General features: G+C 48.8%; 1 protein-coding gene across 1 annotated transcript in view; it reads left to right on the plus strand.

The window, feature by feature from the left end:
- The first annotated feature begins 350 nt into the window (after positions 1-350).
- OCEL1 (occludin/ELL domain containing 1) overlaps positions 351-20,418 on the plus strand; it is a 24,375-nt gene continuing 4,307 nt past the window's right edge. Inside the window, exons 1-7 of the mRNA XM_015406804.1 lie at positions 351-390; positions 2,205-2,240; positions 7,992-8,096; positions 10,907-11,838; positions 13,626-13,810; positions 15,904-16,198; positions 19,222-19,272. Of these exons, the coding sequence (XP_015262290.1) occupies positions 351-390; positions 2,205-2,240; positions 7,992-8,096; positions 10,907-11,838; positions 13,626-13,810; positions 15,904-16,198; positions 19,222-19,272 (1,644 nt within the window). The remainder of the gene's footprint in view (positions 391-2,204; positions 2,241-7,991; positions 8,097-10,906; positions 11,839-13,625; positions 13,811-15,903; positions 16,199-19,221; positions 19,273-20,418) is intronic.

Here is a 20,418-nt window from a genome sequence, read left to right on the forward strand (position 1 = left end):
GCTGAAAAGGTCAGCACAGAGCTCTACAAAATTCATCCCAAAAGGATGGGGGACAGTAGAGAGTTTCAAATGAATTGGTTCCGCCTCAGGAAAGAAAACCACAGAATTTGGGATGAAAAAGCGGAGAGAAATCGGGAAGAGAACTTTTGGAAGCATCTGGAGTAGAGATTGCAAGAAAGGGATCTGTGCAAAGTGCTCCAAATGCTCTCAAATGTGGTTAAACATGTTCAAGATTCGGCCACTCCACTCAGTTAACAGCAGCCCCTCCCTCCCATTCAAGAAAGCTTTCTCTGCTGAAAGAGACTCTTGCATCTGAGGAAATGCCACTGTTAGCTGAGCGGGGTAATAGGATGATATGCATTGTCACTGTTAAGAAACATTACATCCAAGGTGAGCATGGGCAGAGTGAAGACACCAAGCTTCTTTCCCTTCCTTGCCTTTCAAATATTTTTAGATGTCATCCTTTCTTCCCAATTTTCCTCCTCTCTTCCCTCCTTCCTTTCACTGTGCCTCAATTTTCCTCCTTCCTTCCTTCCTTCCTTCCTTCCTTCCTTCCTTCCTTCCTTCCTTCCTTCCTCCCTCCCTCCCTTCCTTCCTTCCTTCCTTCCTTCCTTCCTTCCTTCCTTCCTTCCTTGTGCAGCAGCAAACAGCATTGGGGGGGGGTGTTAGGGGGAGTGTGGCCAGACTCAAATACTTAGTATTTCTTCTTAGGAATATTGAATTTTCTCCACAGTGTTTTATGTACACTGCTAACATATGCAGAATTAGAACCGATGTCATAAAATACTCTGAATGAATTGTCTCTTTCTCTCTCTTTTTTTCTGTGTCCTTTGGGCTTCCCTTCCTAGTTGTGGGACAGCTATGGGCTGTGCTCAGGGGGGGTTGTGCATGTTTTATTCTCTTGAGGAGCAGCTGAGAGCAGAGGAATAACGGAATGCCTCATGATAAATGCCCCGTGCCTTTATTTAGACCAACCATATTTCACAGTGCAGCCTGCAGGTTAAAATAATTTAATTTCTTCTGAAGAAGGTTAAAAATAACTTAAAGTGACATAAAGGTGGTTTGGGGGAGAGGGCCTGGAGTTTAGCCCTGTTTCATTCTGCTTAAAGACCATTTTGGGACATCAGGGTAGTTTAGGAGCCTCAACCTACAATTCAAGAGTCTGGTTGTGATCCCACCGCTGCCACCAACTCATTAAGGCAAGTAAGTCTGGGTTTTCGCATTGAAATATTTCTCTGCTACTTTCACCTGCTTTTACAGGAGAAAATTAGAAAGATAATGAAAAACAACCCAACATCTCAGAAATAAAAATAACGATAGCTACTGCCTCTGTTTCTGCTCCCAGCCACTCTAGAGAAGAGAAGGGATTGGATTTATACTCTGCCCCTCACTCAGAGTCTCAGACCAACTTACAATTTCTGTCTCTTCCTCTCCCCACAACAGACACTCTGTGAGGTAGGTGGGGCTGAGAAAGCTCTGAGAGAACTGTGGCTGACCCAAGGTCATCCAGCTGGCTGCATGTGGAGGAGTTGGGGATCAAACTGGTTCTCCAGATCAGAGTCCGCCACTCTTAGCCACTACACCAAACTGGTGCTACAATATAAAGATAGTGAGTTGACCTGTGTGTGTGTTCCCCTAGTGGTGTGGTACATCTCTCGCACAAGGAAAAGGCTCCTTGGGCTGAAGGAAAGTGCCCTCACCAGTAAAATGGACAGCCTTTTCAGGATCCCCCTCAAGAATTCCTGCCTACCTCAGGAGGCTTTTGTAGGATTACTGAAGGAACATACCTGAAGGGCTTGACATATGTAAATGCTAAATATGATTCAAGGAAGATGAAGAATAAGAAAGGAGGGAGAGCCAGCCAGGTGGAGTATCCTTGGAGGAAGCAGAATGGTTTTGGATGATGTTATAGGTCAGTGGTCTCTAACCCATGGTTCGGGACATTTAGGTGGATTGTGAGCTGCTCTTGAGACACCATTTTTGGCTGCTTTTTAAGGAAGACCTGCTCATACGTGGGCATACACAGAGAGCAAGATCCACCAACAACAACACAAAAACTTTTCCTCGCCTTCTTTCCCCTCCCCCAATCCCACCAGTGGGCCCTCTGAGGCACCGCAAGCACGTGCCCCCTGCCCAAAAGTGAGGTCATCATAACTTTAGCTCCTCCTCTTCCTGTCTCATGACTTCCTGCTGTGTTCTTTCAGGTCAGAAGGTCCTAGGCTGCCACCTGGACACTGAAGGTGTGTCCCTGTTGTGGGAAACGTTGAACACCAATGGTTTATCATCAGCTTAAGGGACCTGTTTCTACTTCTTATCACTGTAAAGGTGCTTTGAGCTTCCCCCCCCAAAAAGATTTTAAGTGTTTGTAAATTAAACTCGGAACGCTGCAGTGGCTCAGTGGTTAAGATGCTGAACTGCAGGCTGGAAGGTCGGTAGTTCAGCAGTTCGAGACCTGAGTGCCGTATGACAGAGTGAGCTCCCGTCTCTGGTTCCAGCTCCTGCCAACCTAGCAGTTTGAAAGCAAGAAATTGCAAGTAGATAAATAGGTACCGCTTCGGTGGGAAGGTAACAGCGTTCCGTGCGCCTCGGCGTCTAGTCATGCCGGCCACGTGACCATGGAAATGTCTTTGGACAGCGCTGGCTCTTCGGCTTGGAAATGGAGATGAGCACCACAACCCTCGAGTCGGATTCGACTGGCTTTCGAGCGAGGGAACCTTTACCTTTACTAAATTAAACTAGTTGATTGAGATGGGGCTCAAGGCTCCCAGAGGCATGTGTGGATGTGCCTTTTTTAAAATAAAAACCAAAACACTTTTTCGATTTCATGTTATTGGGAGCATGTTTAATTTCTGGCATCTTCGGTTCCTTTTATTTCTGCTGTGCCCTTTTGCTGCCAATTTTTAGGCTATTTCTGTTGTCTGCATCATCGGTATGTAATTGACACACACAACCACACACTCAAAACTCCCCTGGAAATGGTGTTAAATTTAACCACACACCAAAAAAAAGTGGCACAAAGAAACAGAAAACAGGTACTTTAGTCCTTACCACTGGCATTTGCAGCTGTGGAAATGAACCCAAAGCAGCCATTTGGTGGCTCTCTGCTGCCATCTAGTGAGCAAGAGATGCAAGAGTCGCCTCTTCCTATGTATATGAAGACAGAGAACAGGAGAGGGAATTTGAGGGCGGGGGGGGGGTAGGACATGGAGCCTTTTTGGGCTCTGCTTAAGTGTTAACAGAGAACTGTGGGAGGAAGCTGGCCGTGGCCCACATACACAAGGGAAATGGATCTGGCAGCCGATTCAAAACAAACAAAAGGTAGTACTTCTTCACACAGTGGGTAGTTGACTTGTGGAACTCACTGCCACTAGATGTGGTCATAGCCGCTGGGCTGGTGGCGGTGGAAAGGGCCGTCAAGTTGCAGCTGTCTTATGACAATCTCACAGGGTTTTCGAGGCAAGAGAGGTTCAGAGGTGATCTGCCACTTCCTGCCTCTGAGACGAAACCCTGGACTTCCTTGTCTGTCTCCCATCCAAATACTAACCAGGGCTGACTGTACTTAGCTTCCAAGATCTGTCGAGATTGGGCTAGCCTCGGTTATCCAGGTCAGGGTGGCTGCTGGCTTAGGTGGACTGAAAAAAGGGTTCGGTCAATTTATGGAGGATAATATATCCTCCATATATATATCCGCAGACAGTGACAGCAGCCATGAAATTAAAAGACGCCTGCTCCTTGGGAGGAAAGCGATGGCGAACCTAAACAGCATGATAAAACGTAGAGACATCACCCTGCCAACAAAAGTCCGCATGGTCAAAGCAATGGTATTCCCAGTAGTCATGTATGGCTGCGAGAGGTGGACTATAAGGAAGGCCGAGCGCCGAAGAATAGATTCTTTTGAACTATGGTGCCAGAGAAGACTCTTGAGAGTCCCTTGGACTGCAAGAAGATCGAATCAGTCCATCCTACAAGAAATCAACCCTGACTGTTCCCTGGAAGGCCAGATAATGAAACTGAAGCTCAAATACTTTGGCCGCCCAATGAGAAGGGAGCACTCCCTGGAGAAGACCCTGATGCTGGGAAAGATTGAAGGTCAAAGAAGATGGGGACGGCAAAGGATGAGATGGTTAGACAGTGTCATAGAGGCAACGAACATGAAATTGAGCCAACTTCAGAGGACGGCGGAAGACAGGAAGGCCTGGCGGGATCTGGTCCATGGGGTCGCAAAGAGTCGGACTCGACTGTGCGACTGAACAACAACAACAATATATGGTTTGCTATGGTCAGAACCTCTGACCCTCTAAGTTGTTCCCTCTAAGTTGTGGGGTCTTGTGAGCAAAAATTCTGCTTTGTGAGCGACTGGCATTCAAGTTGTGAGCAAACGACTTGGCTCCTGCATAAATTAGTTTGCTCTGGAGCCCTCCTTCCTGAGCAAAGACGAAAATGTGTCAGACGGAGGCTAAAAAACTGTGAGCTAGTGCACACTAACTCAGCTTAGAGGGAACCCTGAAGGTCTCTGACCAGCAGCGAGCAGGTGAGGACTGGGCATGTGGGACTGTGGGCTGTGGTGTCTTACTGGCCACTTGAAAACAGAATGGTGTACTAGACTGGCCCGATTCTGCATATCTGCTCTTCACCACTAACTCCTATTCTGAGGTGTTATGGGTAGGGTTACCAACTTTCAGGTGATGGCTGAAGATCACCTGGCATCTCAACTGAGCTCCAGGCGATGGAAATTAGTTCACCTGAAGGAGATGGCTGCTTCGGAAGGTTGACTGTATGGCATTGCACCCCTCTGAATCCTCTCCCCTCCCCAAGCCCCGCCTTCCCCAGGCTCCAACCCCCAAATCTCCAGGTATTTCCCAGCCCAGAACAGGCAACCTTAGTTTATGGGCTAAAGAAGAAGAAGATTGGATTTATACGCCGCCCTTCACTACCCAGCCAGTTCCTCTGGAGGGTCAACAACATGGCAGAGAGGCCAAGGCCTTCCCTGATAAGAACATCAGAAGAGCCCTGCTGGATCAGACCAGTGAGGGTCCCTCTAGTCCAGCATCCTGTCTCACACGGGGGCCAACCAGTTCCTCTGGAGGTCCAAACAACAGGGCGTAGAAGCTGAGACCTTCTCCTGATGTTGCCTCCTGGCTCTGGGATTCAGAGGCTGACTACCTCTGAACATGGAGGTTCCCCTCAGTCACCACGGCTCGTAGCCACTGATAGACCTTTCTTCCGTGAATCCTTTAAAACTGTCTATTCTTGTGGCCATCACTACATCCTCCGGCAGCGAACTCCACATTTTAATCACTCTCTGTGTAAAGGAGTATTTTCTCACTGCTCCAGCGCATTGGGTTGACACTGTCATTGAGTGATCCACTACAATCCCAAGGTCTTCCCCCCCCCCGTCTCAGCAAGCTCAGACCTCATTAGCCCAGGGCTATTTTTGGGCAGGAACGCACAGGAACGGAGTTCCGGCTGGCCCCCGAGTTGGCCACGCCCAGCAGGAACTCATTAGCATAATAGGCCACACCCAACAGCAGAAACTCATTAGGATTGGCTACAATTAGGGGTGTGTGGCCTAACATGCAAAGGAGTTCCTGCTACAAAAAAAGGCCCTGGGTTTGGACAACAAAGAAGGTCAACAGAATAAGGAGCAAAAGGTGGGTGTGGCTGGATGAGCACACTTCTGGCAACACGGGGCTGTGGCCTAATATGCTAATGAGCTGTGGTGTCAGGGTGTGGCCTGATATGCTAATAGGTTTCAGCTGTTGGGTGTGAGCTATTATGCTAATTAGTTCCTGCTGGGCTTTTTCTACAAAAAAAAGCCCTGCATTAGCCTATACTTGAAGTTAGGCATTTTTTTTTTTGCCCCAGTGTGCATCACCTTACAGAATCCTGCTCATATAGCTCCATAAAGGAAAACACCGAAAGATGCTAAATCGAGTGAACACTGAAACGCTTTACTCTGCGTTTCTCCAATGGAATCTGACAGTTTCAGGAGGCCGGCCGGCCTAGCCCTGAGGGAGCCAAACACCCCCTGGGGCCGTGGCATTTCCTCCGTCCGTGCCTCCCAGGCAACGTTCTGGCCGGCCAGCGGTTAATAATTAACCACATCGGAGACGGATAACAAATTGGGTTTGGAGCTGGACACCTTATGGACACTGCAGAATTGTTTTTGCTTTCCAGAAAGCCTGTGGCGGCTGAGGCCCGTCGGGCTTCCTGTATCCCCTGAAGGCAGCCCTGAACTATGACGAGAAGGAAACTGTAGACTTCCTTTGGGGCTTTGAACCGGTGGGCCAAACCTGTTGAGACCCCGAGACCCCCTGCCTTTACCGTGTCTGCTGGAGATCACAAAGCCATTGAAGGTACCATGAAAAGTAACAGGGGGCTGGGTTCGGGGTGGAACCAGGGCAAACAGGGCATTCCTATTTCATTTCTTTCCAGATTCATTTATGGTTTTTTCCAGCGCTTTCCGTTGTCCGCTTTCCACTGTTGGTTTCGTAGATTTGGTTGCATCGTGTATGCAGGCTGGAGGGCTTTTCATAAGCAACCTGTACAGTATTTATATGAACAATGTGTATCACTTATACATGTAACTTGTGCAGACAGAGCAAATACGCGCGCTTCGTGGGGAAAACAGTTGGGTGAGAAGAAACGGGAAATGAGGCAAAGATAAATTGTGGGTCCGATTCGCAGGAAGGGGAAGTAAAATCAGAATGGATTCTCCCAAATGGAGAGCCTCTAGATTTGCAGGCAGTTTTGCGAGAAACATCTTCTAAATATTATTCTTCTAACTGAACCCCTTAGTAGTTATTAATATCCCTTTAAGTACAGTTTGCGAGTTCTGGGTTGGAAAATTCCTGGAGATTTGGGGCAAAGCTTCTGGAGGGCAGGGTGTGGGGAGGGAAATCCAGCAGGTCCTTCAGGTCATAATGCCATAGACTAAAGCTGCCATTTTGTCCAGGGGAACTGATATCTCCACAGTCTAGAAGGTCCCCAGGCCCCACCTGGAGGCTGGCCTCCCTGGATTGGAGGCACTCTCTTACTCAGCTTAATCTACCTCACAGGATTGTTGTGAGAATAAAATGTAGTCTGGAGGACCGCTGCAAAATCAGGTGGTTTCCAGGTCACAGCTGGAAGTTGGCAACTCTGCCTTCAAGTCAAATCATTTAGTTCCATTTAAAATGCTAGGCGCCGTATGATACACAGAAAAGCTCTGGCCTCTGCCCTGCAGGTATGAAAACTTTGTTAGGAGACCAAGTGGCTGTCCAGAAAAGAAGACGAAGACGAAGACGAAGACGAAGACGAAGAAGAAGAAGAAGAAGAAGAAGAAGAAGAAGAAGAAGAAGAAGAAGAAGAAGAAGAGGAAATTGGGTTTATACCCCGCCTTTCATGACCTGAAGGAGTCTCAGAGCAACTTACAAACGCCTTTCCCTTCCCCTCCCCACAACAGACACCCTATGAGGTAGGTGGGGCTGAGAGAGCTCTCTAGAAAACTTCCCTTCAGAGAACAGCTCTGAAGGAACTTATGACAGACCCAAGGTCACACCAGCAGCTGCATGTGGAAGAGTGGGGAATTAAACCCGGTTCTCCCAGATTAGAGTCTGCGCTTCTATCCACTACACCAGACTCTCCAGAGAGGCTGGGGTGAGCACTGATGCAACCAGTGCTTTTATAAACCACTTTAACAATGAAGCAGCAGCAATTAAATAGTCCAGATCATGAAAACTATGGTGCCAGGAAGATAAGATGACAAGAATATGACACACAGTACCAAACCAACAAGATGCACAGACTCACACACCAATAACGTGTTGCCAACTTTTTAATCCAGTCCTGCTAGCTATCCCTTCAATATCAATTTGATCTGCAGAAATTGCAGCAGGTTGATGCTGTTTAGCTCCATGCTATGAAAAGCTTCAACTGCCCATTTCTGCATATTAAACCTTTAATACAGGGCTTTTTCTGACCTGGCCAATTGGCAACTAATGCCAATTTAGGCTTGAAAGACTTGGGAAAGAGGACGAACTCTGCCCTGCGCTTACGGTACGGTAAAGGCAACCTTCTGCAGTTGAGGTGCAACCGCGAGAAAGGACCCGTCTCTGGTAATCATCTACCTAACTGGTGGAGGTGTTCCTACAATGATCATTTACTGATACGCAGGTTCATATAGGATATTATTTATGATTGTGATATAAATTAGTTGTTCAGCCTGGGATCAAGGCTTCAAGGGACTAACTTAAAAGATATGTTGTTGAAGGCTTTCACGGCCAGAGCTCATTAGCAGCTGTAGATTTCCCGGGTTGTGTGGCCGTAGTCTTGGCATTGTGGGACCTGACGTTTCGCCAGTAGCTGTGACTGGCATCCTCAGAGGTATAACACAGAAAGACGGAATACTCTCTGTGTCGAGGTGAGAAGAAAAATGGTAGGCCGGTAATTTATATCTACTCAGGAAGGTGGGGTAGGGCTGAGTCATTATATTGTAGGAGTTCCCCAGACTGTGACTCAGCCCTACCCCACCTTCCTGAGTAGATATAAATTACCGGCCTACCATTTTTCTTCTCACCTCGACACAGAGAGTATTCCGTCTTTCTGTGTTATACCTCTGAGGATGCCAGTCACAGCTACTGGCGAAACGTCAGGTCCCACCTCAACACAGAGAGGATTCCGTCTTTCTGTGTTATACCTCTGAGGATGCCAGTCACAGCCAGTGGCGAAACGTCAGGTCCCACAATGTCAAGACCACGGCCGCACAACCCGGGAAAATCTACAGCAGCTTACTTAAAAGATTTCTCTGTTTCTGAACACCTTCCTTCCACAGATAAAGAGCTTCTGAACTTTAAAATAACTCTTCAGCTCAGAAACGCTTCTGTTCAATCAGAGCAATTCTTACCGAAGCTTGGGGAGAGGGTTTCAGATAGAGCTACCAGCTCTGGGTTGTGGAATTCATGAATGTTTTCAGAGCTGAGCCTGGGGAGGGCGGGGTTTGGGGCGGGAAGGGGCTTCAGCAAGATACGGTGCCATAAAGTCCACTGTCTAAAGCAGCCATTTCCTTGTTGGCTGGAGACCAGTTGTAATTCCAGGAGATCTCGAGCCATCGACCTGGAAGCTGGCGACCCGGCAGGAGTGTCTGTTGGCTCCAGTGAGGAAATTGCTGAGATTTCATCCAGCCATTTCTTGGCAGTGGGGCATCCCCAAGTGAGAAAGACGGACACGGTCCTTCAGGTGGCCGCAACGAGATAGGCAGTAGCAGGGGTCATTTCCTGCCGGAGCGCACAGGAGCGGAGCTCCGGCAGTAAAGAGCCCAGGGGGCGGGCACATGCAACAAGCCCCACCCCCTGCTCCCAGCAGCCCTCAGTCAGAGCAAGAAGCAGCCAGGTAAGTTGCAGAGGGGGCCCCCCCGGTCCAAAACAGTCCAGTGGCACCTTTAAGACCAAGTTTTAAATCACTTCCCCTGGAGTCCCGCCCCATTCAGAGTACATTTGAAATTTCCAGATCTCCCTCCCCTCCAAGATTTTCAGGTGGTTCAACGAAAATGTCAGCGGACTACAAATCTAAAAGAAAACTACTGCGACTGGTCAGCTGTAAAAAAAACAAGTAAAATAAATACGTCATCAAAACAATCAATCCAAAACAGTCCAGTGGAGCCTGAGCGGTGGGTGTTGCCTTCAGACACACTTCCGGTGATGTCAGGGGGTGTGGCATATGCAAACAAGTTATGCTAATGAGTTATGCAAATGAGCTCCTGCACCTCTTTTTCTACGAAATGACCCCTGTGCAGTAGGGGAATCTCTTGTCCAGAAGAATCTTTTGGGACTCCAAATCTCTGAGCTAGCAGACCTGGCCCTCTCTCCAGTGGAGGCGTCTGTATTAGCTCATGGCTCTCCTTTACCCCACTCGTTTACCCTTACTCGTTTACCAAAGCAGCATAAAACATTGGTCTCATAGAATCATAGAGTCACAGAGCCGGAAGGGTCCCTAGAGGCCATCCAGTCCAACCCCCTGCTCAATGCAGGATCAGCCTAGAGCATCCCTGACAAATGTTTGTCCAGCTGCTGCTTAAGGACTGCCAGTGAGGGGGAGCGCACCACCTCCCTGGGCAGTCGATTCCACTGTTGCACAACTCTGACTGTAAAAAGGGTTTCTCCTAAGCTCCATCCGGTACCCTCCCGCCCTTAATTTAAACCCATTCTTGCGAGTTCTGTCCTCTGCTGCCAACAGGAACAGCTCCCTTGCCCTCCTCTAAGGGACAGCCCTTCTTCCGATACTTAAAGAGAGCAACCATGTCCCTCCTCAGCCGCCTCTTCCCAAGTCCCTCAGCCTTTCCTCATAGGGCTTGCACAACAGCCTTGTGAAGTAGGTTTAGGTTGTGAGAGAGGGACTGCCCAAAGTCTTCCAATGAGTTTCCATGACAGCGTGGTGGGGATTAGAACCTAGGTCTCCTGGATCCTAGTCTGACACTATAACCATTATCCCATGCTGACTTTATTGAGCTGCGCAGCACTCCTGGGGATCGTTCTGCCAATTCCCTCACCTCCACGAGTCTTTCCCCAGCCCAAAGGTTCCACTGAGAGCCACTATAACCCAAAAGCAATGTTGTTGTTGTCGTCGTCAGTTAAACTTTAACTTGCTTGCTTTAGGTACCCCTCCGTCTTCTTCACATAATGCCTGATAGATAGTGCCAGTTATTACAATTTCGTCTGGCAGCCATTTGGGGAAATGGCCTCTGAGGAGCAAATTACCTCAGGCAGAGAGAAGAGGCGGCCCATCGTAGGTGTCAATGGAGATCTGCTCTGTTCCATCAACTGGCCAACACAATCCTGGACAAAATGTTCTGGAGACTCGTGGGATTCCGACTTCTCAGAGGGTCTCCGCCATGCCTCTCCTGATGGGCCTGTTCCATGTCCCCAATCAGCCTTCACCAATTTACCTCAGGACCCAGAGGCCTCCTCTCTGAAACCCATCCGGCGGTTCATTCCACCATCTTGGAAGACCTTTTTCCACAAATGTTGGAGGAAGCCTTGGTCGGAGCCGTCTTCTGTGAGCTACTCTCCGGAAGGTGAGAAGACTTCTCTGCCGTTATCTCCCTTTTTTGACCGTCCCCAGAGGATCATCTCTGACAGAGAAGAGATCTCAAATGTTGAAGATGGCAGTGATTTTAAAAAGCCACCGTCAGCCTCCACCGGTCCATCGGGGTACGAGAAGACATTGCCAGACCCAAGCTATGGTGACCTGTCAACAGGCCCACCAAGCTATAAGGAGAAGCTAGAGGCCTACGACTATAAATATTCATACATGAAATCATGGCCAGGCCTGCTTCGGTTGATGGGAGGCCTGGAACTCATCTTAGGGGGCATGGTTTTTGCTTGCACGGCTGCTTACATCCAGAAGGACTACCAGTGGTCTCAACTATGGGGTGGTAATCTTCCCTACAACGGCCTCACCGGAGGAGGATACGGGTACAACTACTACGGCCCAATGACTCCCTTTGTGTTGGTGGTGGTTAGCCTGAGTTGGCTAGTGACAGTGATCCTGCTCGGCCTGGGAGTGACCATGTACTACAGGACGATCCTCCTCAACTCCCACTGGTGGCCTTTGACAGAGTTTGGTCTCAACCTCCTCATGTTTCTGCTCTACATGGCAGCTGCCATTGCCTATGTCAACGACGTCAACCGTGGCGGACTGTGCTACTCCGTCTTTGCCAACAACCCACTCATCGTGGCTTTGTGCCGGGTCGAAGGGGGTCAAATGGCAGCCATCGCTTTCCTCTTTATCACCACGTTACTCTATCTGACCGGATCCCTCGTCTGTCTCAAGATGTGGAGGCATGAGGCTGCCAGGAAGAGGGTAGCTCTGTTAAGACTCAGGGAAGTACCTCACGAGGGTAGACCACTGACAAACATACCTAAGGTGAGGCATCCCGTTTCTCTTCTGTTCTGCTCAAAAATGCTCTCAGCTTTCCATTTTCCTGCCATTGTGGTAAACCTCCACCCTCAGGCCCAAATTGGCCCCTCAGGTAATTGAGGAGTGGGAGGGGAAATGGCCTCTATAGCGACACTCTAGGAATTTCCCCATGTCTCTGTGGTCTTTGCCATAGAATTTAAGGGACATTCTTAAAGCATCACCCAGAAATGACATCGCATCCTCCCCAATCTCTGCCCTCCCCAGGCACTGCCAACAAAAGCTCCTGAGAGCCAGTTTGGTGTAGTGGTTTAGTACGCGGACTCTAATCTGGGAAAACCGGCATTGATTCCCCACTCCTCCACTCCTGGCTGCTGGATGACCTCAGGCAAGCCATAGTCAAGAGCAGTTCTCGAAAGAGCTCTCTCAGCCCCACCTACCTCACAGGGCGTCTGTTGTGGGGAGAGGAAGGGAAAGGAGTTTGTAAGCCACTCTGAGACTCCGAGTGAAGGGTGGGATATAAATCCAATCTCTCCGTCTTCTTCCTCAGTGCTGGTAACCATCAGAAGGCCCTGCCCCATAGTTCAGTGGTAGAGCTTGGCATGTAGGATGTCCCAGGTTTGATCCCCAGGATTTCAGAACATAAGAGAACATAAGAGACGATCTTGAAGAACCTCTGCCTGCCAAAGTAAATACCGGGGTTAATGGAGCAACTTGCTAAAAGGCAGATTCATGTGTTTAGGGGAGGACGCAGTGCAGAAGGTCCCAAATCAACCCCAAAAGGTCTCCAGTTGGAAGAGATGTTGAGAAGGTCTTTCTCCATCCGAGAACCTGAGGCGCTGATACCAATCAGAGGACACATTTCCGAGCTAGATAAAAAGGAGGCCCTGTATCAGGCGCCTCAATCAGGTTACACCACACAGAGCTTCAGAAGAAGGTAACTGTTTATTAGTGTTTCCAGTATTAAAGGACACGGGTACAGATTGTGTCAAGAATGACCGTCAATATAAGGGCCTCTGCTGTGGAAGGTCAGTAGTTCAGCAGTTCGAGACCCGGGTTGCCGTCTCTAGCTCCCGTCTCTAGCTCCAGCTCCTGCCAACCTAGCAGTTCGAAAGCAAGAAATTGCAAGTAGATAAATAGGGACCACTTCGGTGGGAAGGTAACAGCATTCCGTGCACCTTGGTGTTTAGTCATGCCGGCCACATGACCACGGAAACGTCTTTGGACAGCGCTGGCTCTTTGGCTTTGAAACCGAGATGAGCACCGCAACCCTAGAGTCGGACTCAACTGGCTTTTGAGCAAGGGAACCTTTACCTTTATAAGGGCCTCTGACTTATAGTGAAATCAGAACACCCCCTGTAAGCATAAGCCAATTATCATAGTTCACGTGCGCGGGCACAAGCAAGCGGGCAAAGCGTAAAAACAATTAACATTCCCAGCCGAGAAAAGTGCAGCTGGAGACTGCAAGGTCAAGCATGAGATAGCACACACAAGGAGGTGCACCCTTCCACATTCCAGATCTGTGATAGGGCTACCTGACACCCTGGTGGTTCTGGGTCTGCTGTACAGCATTCCCCTCTGCCACTTTGTAAAAGCTGTCTCGGAGTGACTGGAGATCTGAAGGGGTCCTTCCCAAATGGATAATCAGGAGATGGGGTGGTCCCCCCGCTCAAATGATGTCCCCGGCCCCTTCTGCAACCAATCGACTTCCCTCTTGCAATTATTTTCCACAGCAAACGTCGGCACCCCGTCGGCACCCAGCCAAGAAGGCTGTGTCAGGGGATGAAATCCAGCCTTCCGGAAAGGTCTCCAGGCGTGTTGAGTTTTCAGAGGTGGCTGAGGAGGACCCCGCACTGCTAAACTGTAGCATCCCAACGGGCCACCACCCAAAACCGCATGTCATCCCGGATTATGTTATGTGAGTGAGTAACGGTTCACGTTTGGGGGTGAGGAGAGGCCGGGCCCTTTTTACAAAGGACTTCCATTAAGTGGTTTATTGTATTAAGCCATTGGCCATTACAAAATACAGAATACAGCGAAGCAATCATAAAGAGTTAAAAAGCACCGTTAATATACGGGTTTAAATTAACTACTAAAAGAAAGATAGAGCAGGTTTAATCACCATCCGGTAGCCTGCCCCTTAGATCTAATCTTAGATGCTGCTAAAGCAAACAGGGCCCCCGGTCACACGGGAGGATTTGATCCGTAAGAGGGACGGATCGGGGGCGCATCAAGCGGGCGTGATTACACCGCAACATCTGGGAAGCGGCGCGCACCCGTCCCCGATCCGTCTCTTCGGCCCACAAACGCGCATCAAAAAGGTACTTGCAAAACAGCAGTACCTACCGGATGATGCGGGCCAACGGAAGGCGTCTGGTTGGGGAAGCGCCGGTAGGCCGTCGCAGCCGGCACCGTTCCCCATCCCACACATGCGTACAACCGCGTTACTGCCAGTTTTCTGCACACCGTGTGATCGGGTGCCGGGGCACGGAGCACGGAGCCGCAGGGGCACATCGGATCTTGCTCCCGCGGTTCTTTTTGCTCCGGCTCTGATTTTCCGCCCTTCAGTGGTGGATCATCCGGCTCATGTGACCGGAACTGCTATAGGATAGATAAGCATCATTACCTGAAAGCAAGAACACAATCTTCTCCTGCTAAAAAATTATCTCTTGGAGTGCTGTAAAGAGGACAGTAAAGCATGTAGTGAGGAAGGTCCTCCACCTCTGGCAAGCCACAAATGCAGAGACATTGCTCTTTTGGGGTACGCGAATATCAGCCAGCCAAAAGAGCTGTTTGCATAGTTTGGAATAGTAAAGCTGTAAAGGGCACTAAGGACTTCCACGAACAGAAGAGTTTCCTTGCAGGATCAGACCAGGGTCTTACCAGAATCAGATTTCAAGATAATATGGATTCTTTGTTTAGCTAAGCAAACAATTGACAGCTAACCCATCTCTGTTTACATGATGTTGCATTTAGCTGTCCCCTTGAATTGATGTCTCCTCTTCCATGGCCATTACCTGGCCTTGCAACAGTTAATTCCACATGTCAATTATATGGGCTTTTCCACATGCTTAGCTTACTCCTCTTTGTCCGGTTCGGCTTTGGATGTTCAGCTGGGTTAGCAAGGCCCAATGGTTAGCATGTTGGCCTAGTATCCGGGAGACGCAGGTTTGAATCTCCGCTTTGCTATGGAAGCTCGTTGAGTGGCCTTGAGCGAGCAGCTTTCAACTTGGCCTAACCTACCTTACGGGGTTGTTGTGATGATACAGTGGGGGAGGGGAGAATGTTGGGGGAGGGGAGAATGTTGCTGGCCACCTTTGGCCCTTAGTAGGGAGCAAAGTGTGGTATAAGTATTTTAATAAATAAATAGAAACGGGCTGTTGTAGATTTTCCGGGTTGTATGGCCGTGGTCTTGGCATTGTAGGACCTGACGTTTCACCAGTAGCTGTGACTGGCATCCTCAGAGGTATAACACAGAAAGACAGAGTACTCTCTGTGTCAAGGTGAGAAGGAAAATGGTAGGCAGGTAATTTATATCTACTCAGGAAAGTGGGGTAGGGCTGAGTCATCATCTTGTAGGACTACCCCAGTCTGTGAACATGCTAATGGAGGAGCTTCTTTGGTATATGGATTGTTTCCTGAGGAGGTTTCCTGTTTCCTGAGGAGGTTTTTTTGCATGTGGATTCTAATCTTATCTGTAGTGCTATTGTCAGATGTAGAGCTTTTTGTGTTTTTCAGGACAGGAAACCATGCCCTATTTATTTTTAAACTCTCTTCTTTCCTGTTGAAATTGTGTTTATATTTATGAATTTCAATGGCTTCCCTGTGTAATCTGACATGGTAATTGGATGTGTTGTCCAGCCTTTCAGTGTCTTGGAACAAAATAGGAACGGGCTTTGAAATCGAGTCCCTGACTGGAGGACGGTTCCCTCCCTGGCTGCAGGTCCCCCGTGGGTCCCCTCTCCTAATGGCCCCATTATTTTCCTCCCTCCCCTCTTCCCTACTGTGTAGGAAGTATCCGGCAATCAGAAGCCTAACCGAACAGGAGAAATACAAAGCGGTTTTCAAGGATCAATACGCTGAGTACAAGGAGCTGTACCACGAAGTCAGAGCCGCACGACAGAAACTCAAGGAGCTGGGAGCCCTGATGGCCAAGTTGCCCCACACCTATCAGAACAAGACGGTCCGTTTGCATTCACGTGAATGGGACTTTCTTTCTAAAAGGGTTGCCAAGAAATTTGCAGTCGCCCCTTCCCACATTGACACAAATGGCAAAGAACAGTTTGTGTACAGATCTTTTTTGGAGGTATTCTGTGTGTGCGTGCATGCGCATGCATGCTTGCATGCTTGGAAGTCATGGCGATTTCTGGCAACGAATAGTGGGGTTTGGATGTTCCAGAGAGGTGGCTTGATATTGCCTGCCCCTGTGTCCCGAACACTGTTATTCCTTGGAGGTATCCCTTCCAATTACTTTCCAGGGTCAGGCCTGCTTAGCTTCCAGAATCTAATGGGATCGAACCTGCCTGGGCTATCCAGGTCAGGACAGCTTGTGTATAAACTGAGAGGGGAGAGAAAGGAAACGTCACACACTCTCTGTATGTCGTCAGATGGAGAATTGACAGTTTATTAATTAATCAGAATTGATAATAATTGCTAATAATGGTAGCCTGTCTGGAGTCGTAGGTTCTCTGCGAGGAACTGCTAGGTTAAAACATGTTTTTTTAAAAAGCATTAAAATATAAAGATCAACTATGCAGCAAAACTGGGCCGGGGAATCTTGCCACCAGTACTAGATCAGTATAGTTACCATTCTGCTATAAATGCACCTGTACAGAAAACAGTAGGTCATCCTACAACCGCAATGCAGGGAGAGGGATAGTGGCCTACCCTGCAGTGTTGTTATGATGATGAATATGTGGTGGTCTTTGAGCTACGTAGTTTTAGAGGGTCTGCAGTTGAGAGCCAGTTTGGTGTAACGGTTAAGAGCAACAGGACTCTAATCTGGGAGAACCAGGTTTGATTCTCCACGCCTCCACATGCAGCTGCTGGTGTGACCCTGGGTCAGTCACAAGTTCTCTCAGAGCTGTTCTCTCACAAGCAGTCCTCGAAAGAGCTCTCAGCCCCACCTACCTCACAGGGTGTTTGTTGTGGGGAGAGGAAGGGAAGGGGGTTGTAAGCTGCTCTGAGACTCCAAGGGTAGGGTGGGATATAAATCCAACTCTTCTTCTTCTTCTCCTCCTCCTCCTCCTGGGCTTGAATCTAACTGCTTGAGCTATATAAATCCAACTTCTTCTTCTTCTTCTTTCTCCTCCTCCTCCTCCTGGGCTTGAATCTGTTTGAGCTATATAAATCCTACTCTTCTTCCTCTTCTTCCTCTTCTTCCTCTTCTTCCTTCTTCCGCTTCTTCCTCTTCTTCCTCTTCTTCCTCTTCTTCCTCTTCTTCCTCTTCTTCCTCTTCTTCTTTCTCCTCCTCCTCCTCCTTGGCTTGAATCTAACTGTTTGAGCTATATAAATCCAACTCTTCTTCTTCTTCACCATTGCTCTGGGAAGCCAAGACACACTCCCAGGATGCCTTGCAACGCTGCAAAGGATTCTGGGAAGCAATGCTTGGTTGCCTTGTTTGCTCCACTGAAGCCTGTTTTTTACATTTGACAAGCCTTTATTGGCATACGTATACACATACAATAGGAGATCAGATTAAATATAGATCGGCAAATACAAATCCATATAGGGTAAAATTAGAGCTGCGGCGCAGGAAAACAGCATAAAAGCAGAGAAACCTAGTGGTTACTTATCGGAACGTATAGCCATAGCACTAAGATACAGGTAGAAGATTTGCATTTGGAACAATCCCTAAAACAGGTTCTGTTGGCCAAGCTATAAAGAGTTTGCAACTCTGCGCCCAATAAACTAGATTTTATGTTTTAAAAAGCCTCAGGCTCAGCAAGCAAGGATAGAGATTCTAAGGGTAAATTCAAGGAGCATATTTTGGCTTCGATGTGAGAGAGCCAGCTAGGATTGGCCGATTCAGAAAGTAATTGATACAGATAACTAGAGGGGTCAGAGTTGAAGTGGAGTTGCAGCCAACATGTAATGGTGTGGATCCATGCCTTAGTAGCCATCAAATTCTGTCCGCACTCCAAACATAAAGCAGCACATGGAACACACATGGGTACCCCCCCATGATCTTTCGCAAGAAGGTAGAATGGACTCTGGGAAAGATTGAAGGTCAAAGAAGACGGGGACGGCAAAGGATGAGATGGTTAGACAGTGTCATCGATGCAACGAACATGAAATTGAGCCAACTTCAGAGGACGGCAGAAGACAGGAGGGCCTGGCATGATCTGGTCCATGGGGACGCAAAGAGTCGGACTCGACTGTGCGACTGAACAACAACAACAGAATGGACACGTTCCACTGAAGGGTCAACTGCATCTATCCAGAGGGGTACTCCATACAATACTCGAGCTCCAGTTTTAGCATTAAAAGCTTTGAGTGCAGCTGGCACATATTGGTCTCCACAGTCGGAAAAATAAAATCGGGCGATTGTTGCAGCACTGACTTTAGCTTTAGCTACATTAATAGCCATTCCGCGGCGATGGGTCCAAGTGGCACTGGAATGAAAGTAGACGCCCAAGTATTTGAAGTGCCTGACCTGTTCGAATTTATTGCCATGAATAGTCCACTTATATAATTTCCAGGAATAGGGATAGACCAATAGCTTTGGTTTTTCATAGTTCAGCTCCAATCTATTAATCACACAACCAGGGCTCTTTTTGTAGAAAAAGCCCAGCAGGAACTCATTAGCATAATAGGCCACACCCAACACCAGAAATCCATTAGCATATTAGGCCACACCCCTGCCAGCACAGCTCATTAGCACATTAGGACGCACCCCCATGTTACCAGAAGTGTGGTCATCCAGCCACACCCACCTTTTGCTCCTTATTCTGTTTACCTTGTTTGTTGTCAAAACCCAGGGCCTTTTTTTGTAGCAGGAACTCCTTTGCATGTTAGGCCACACACCCCTAATGAAGCCAATCCTAATGGATTTCTGCTATTGGGTGTGGCCTATTATGCTAATGAGTTCCTGCTGGGCGTGGCCAACTCGGGAGCCAGCCGGAACGCCGTTCCTGTGCGTTCCTGCCCCAAAATAGCCCTGTTCGTGGCAATGATTTAATAAGCGGTTTAATCCAACATGGGATGTAGACAAAAGAACACTGAAGCCTGTAAAAGGGGCCGACTGACGCTAACAGCTGGGGTGTTTCCTGGGGCACCCAGGGCCGGTGGGGTTTTCGCAAGCACTGATTGTGTCCTTTCTCCCTGCAGGAGCAGAGCAGGGTGTCCACTGTGTGGAGGGAATATGAGAACAAGAAGACGGTGAGTGCAGTGAAGGGGTGACTGGGGTGTGTGTGTCATTCTATAGAGGTCTTCTTGGGGCTGCCCATTGGTGGGCATTGAAAGAGGCTGCCTGGTTGGAGAACCCAAGCAAGAGACTGGCAGGGGACCAGTGCCTCTGCACAGGTCCAGCACTATTGCCCGCTCGTCCCGTCAGCACTACGGCAGCATCAGCAGAGTTCCCTGACTTCTACGGTTGCCGATCTCCGGGTGAAAGCCGGAGTTCTCCCAAAATTGCTCCAGACGACAGAGATAAGTTCCTCTGGAGGAAATAGTCACTTCAGACGGCTGACTGTATCGCACCCAGGGCTCTTTTTGTAGCAGGAGCTCCTTTGCATATTAGGCGACACACCCCTAATGCAGCCAATCCTCCAAGAGCTTACAGTAGCCCCTGTAGAGAGCCAGTTTGGTGTAGTGGTTAAAGGCATGGACTCTAATCTGGGGGAACTGGGTTTAATTCCCCACTCCTCCACTTGCACCTGCTGGATGACCTTGGGCAAGCCGTAGTTCTGATAAGAGCTGTTCTTGAAAAAGAGCAGTTTCTGTCAGAGCTCTCTCAGCCCCACCTGCCTCCCAGGGTGTCTGTTGTGGAGAGGGGAAGGGAAAGGAGTTTGTAAGCGGCTCGGAGACTCCCTTGGGTAGTGAAGGGCGGGATATAAATCCAATCTTTTCTTCTTCTGTAAGAAGAGCTCTGTAAACTCTTGGAGGATTGGCTACATTAGGGGTGTGTCGCCTAATATGCAAAGGAGTTCCTGCTACAAAAAGAGTCCTGCATTGTACACTACATACGAGTTCACCTCTGTAATTATCTTGGGGTACTTTTACATCACACCACATCACCTGCAGAGCTAACACCAATCTCAGAGCCAGTTTGCCGTAGTGGTTAGGAGGGCGGACTCTGATCTGGGGGAACCGGGTTCGATTCCCCACGCCTCCACATGCAGTGGCTGGTGTGACCTTGGTCCAGTCAAAGTTCTCTCCGAGCTGTTCTTTCGCGAGTAGTCCTCGAAAGAGCTCTCTCAGCCCCACCGACCTCACGGGGTGCCTGTTGTGGGGAGGGGAAGGGAAAGGAGTTTGTAAGCCGCTCTGAGAGTCCTTCAGGTAGTGAAGGGCGGGGTATAAATCCAA

Source organism: Gekko japonicus, unplaced genomic scaffold, assembly GCF_001447785.1.
Source record: "Gekko japonicus isolate JY-2015 unplaced genomic scaffold, Gekko_japonicus_V1.1 scaffold2000, whole genome shotgun sequence".
In the NCBI taxonomy this organism is placed as follows: domain Eukaryota; kingdom Metazoa; phylum Chordata; class Lepidosauria; order Squamata; family Gekkonidae; genus Gekko; species Gekko japonicus.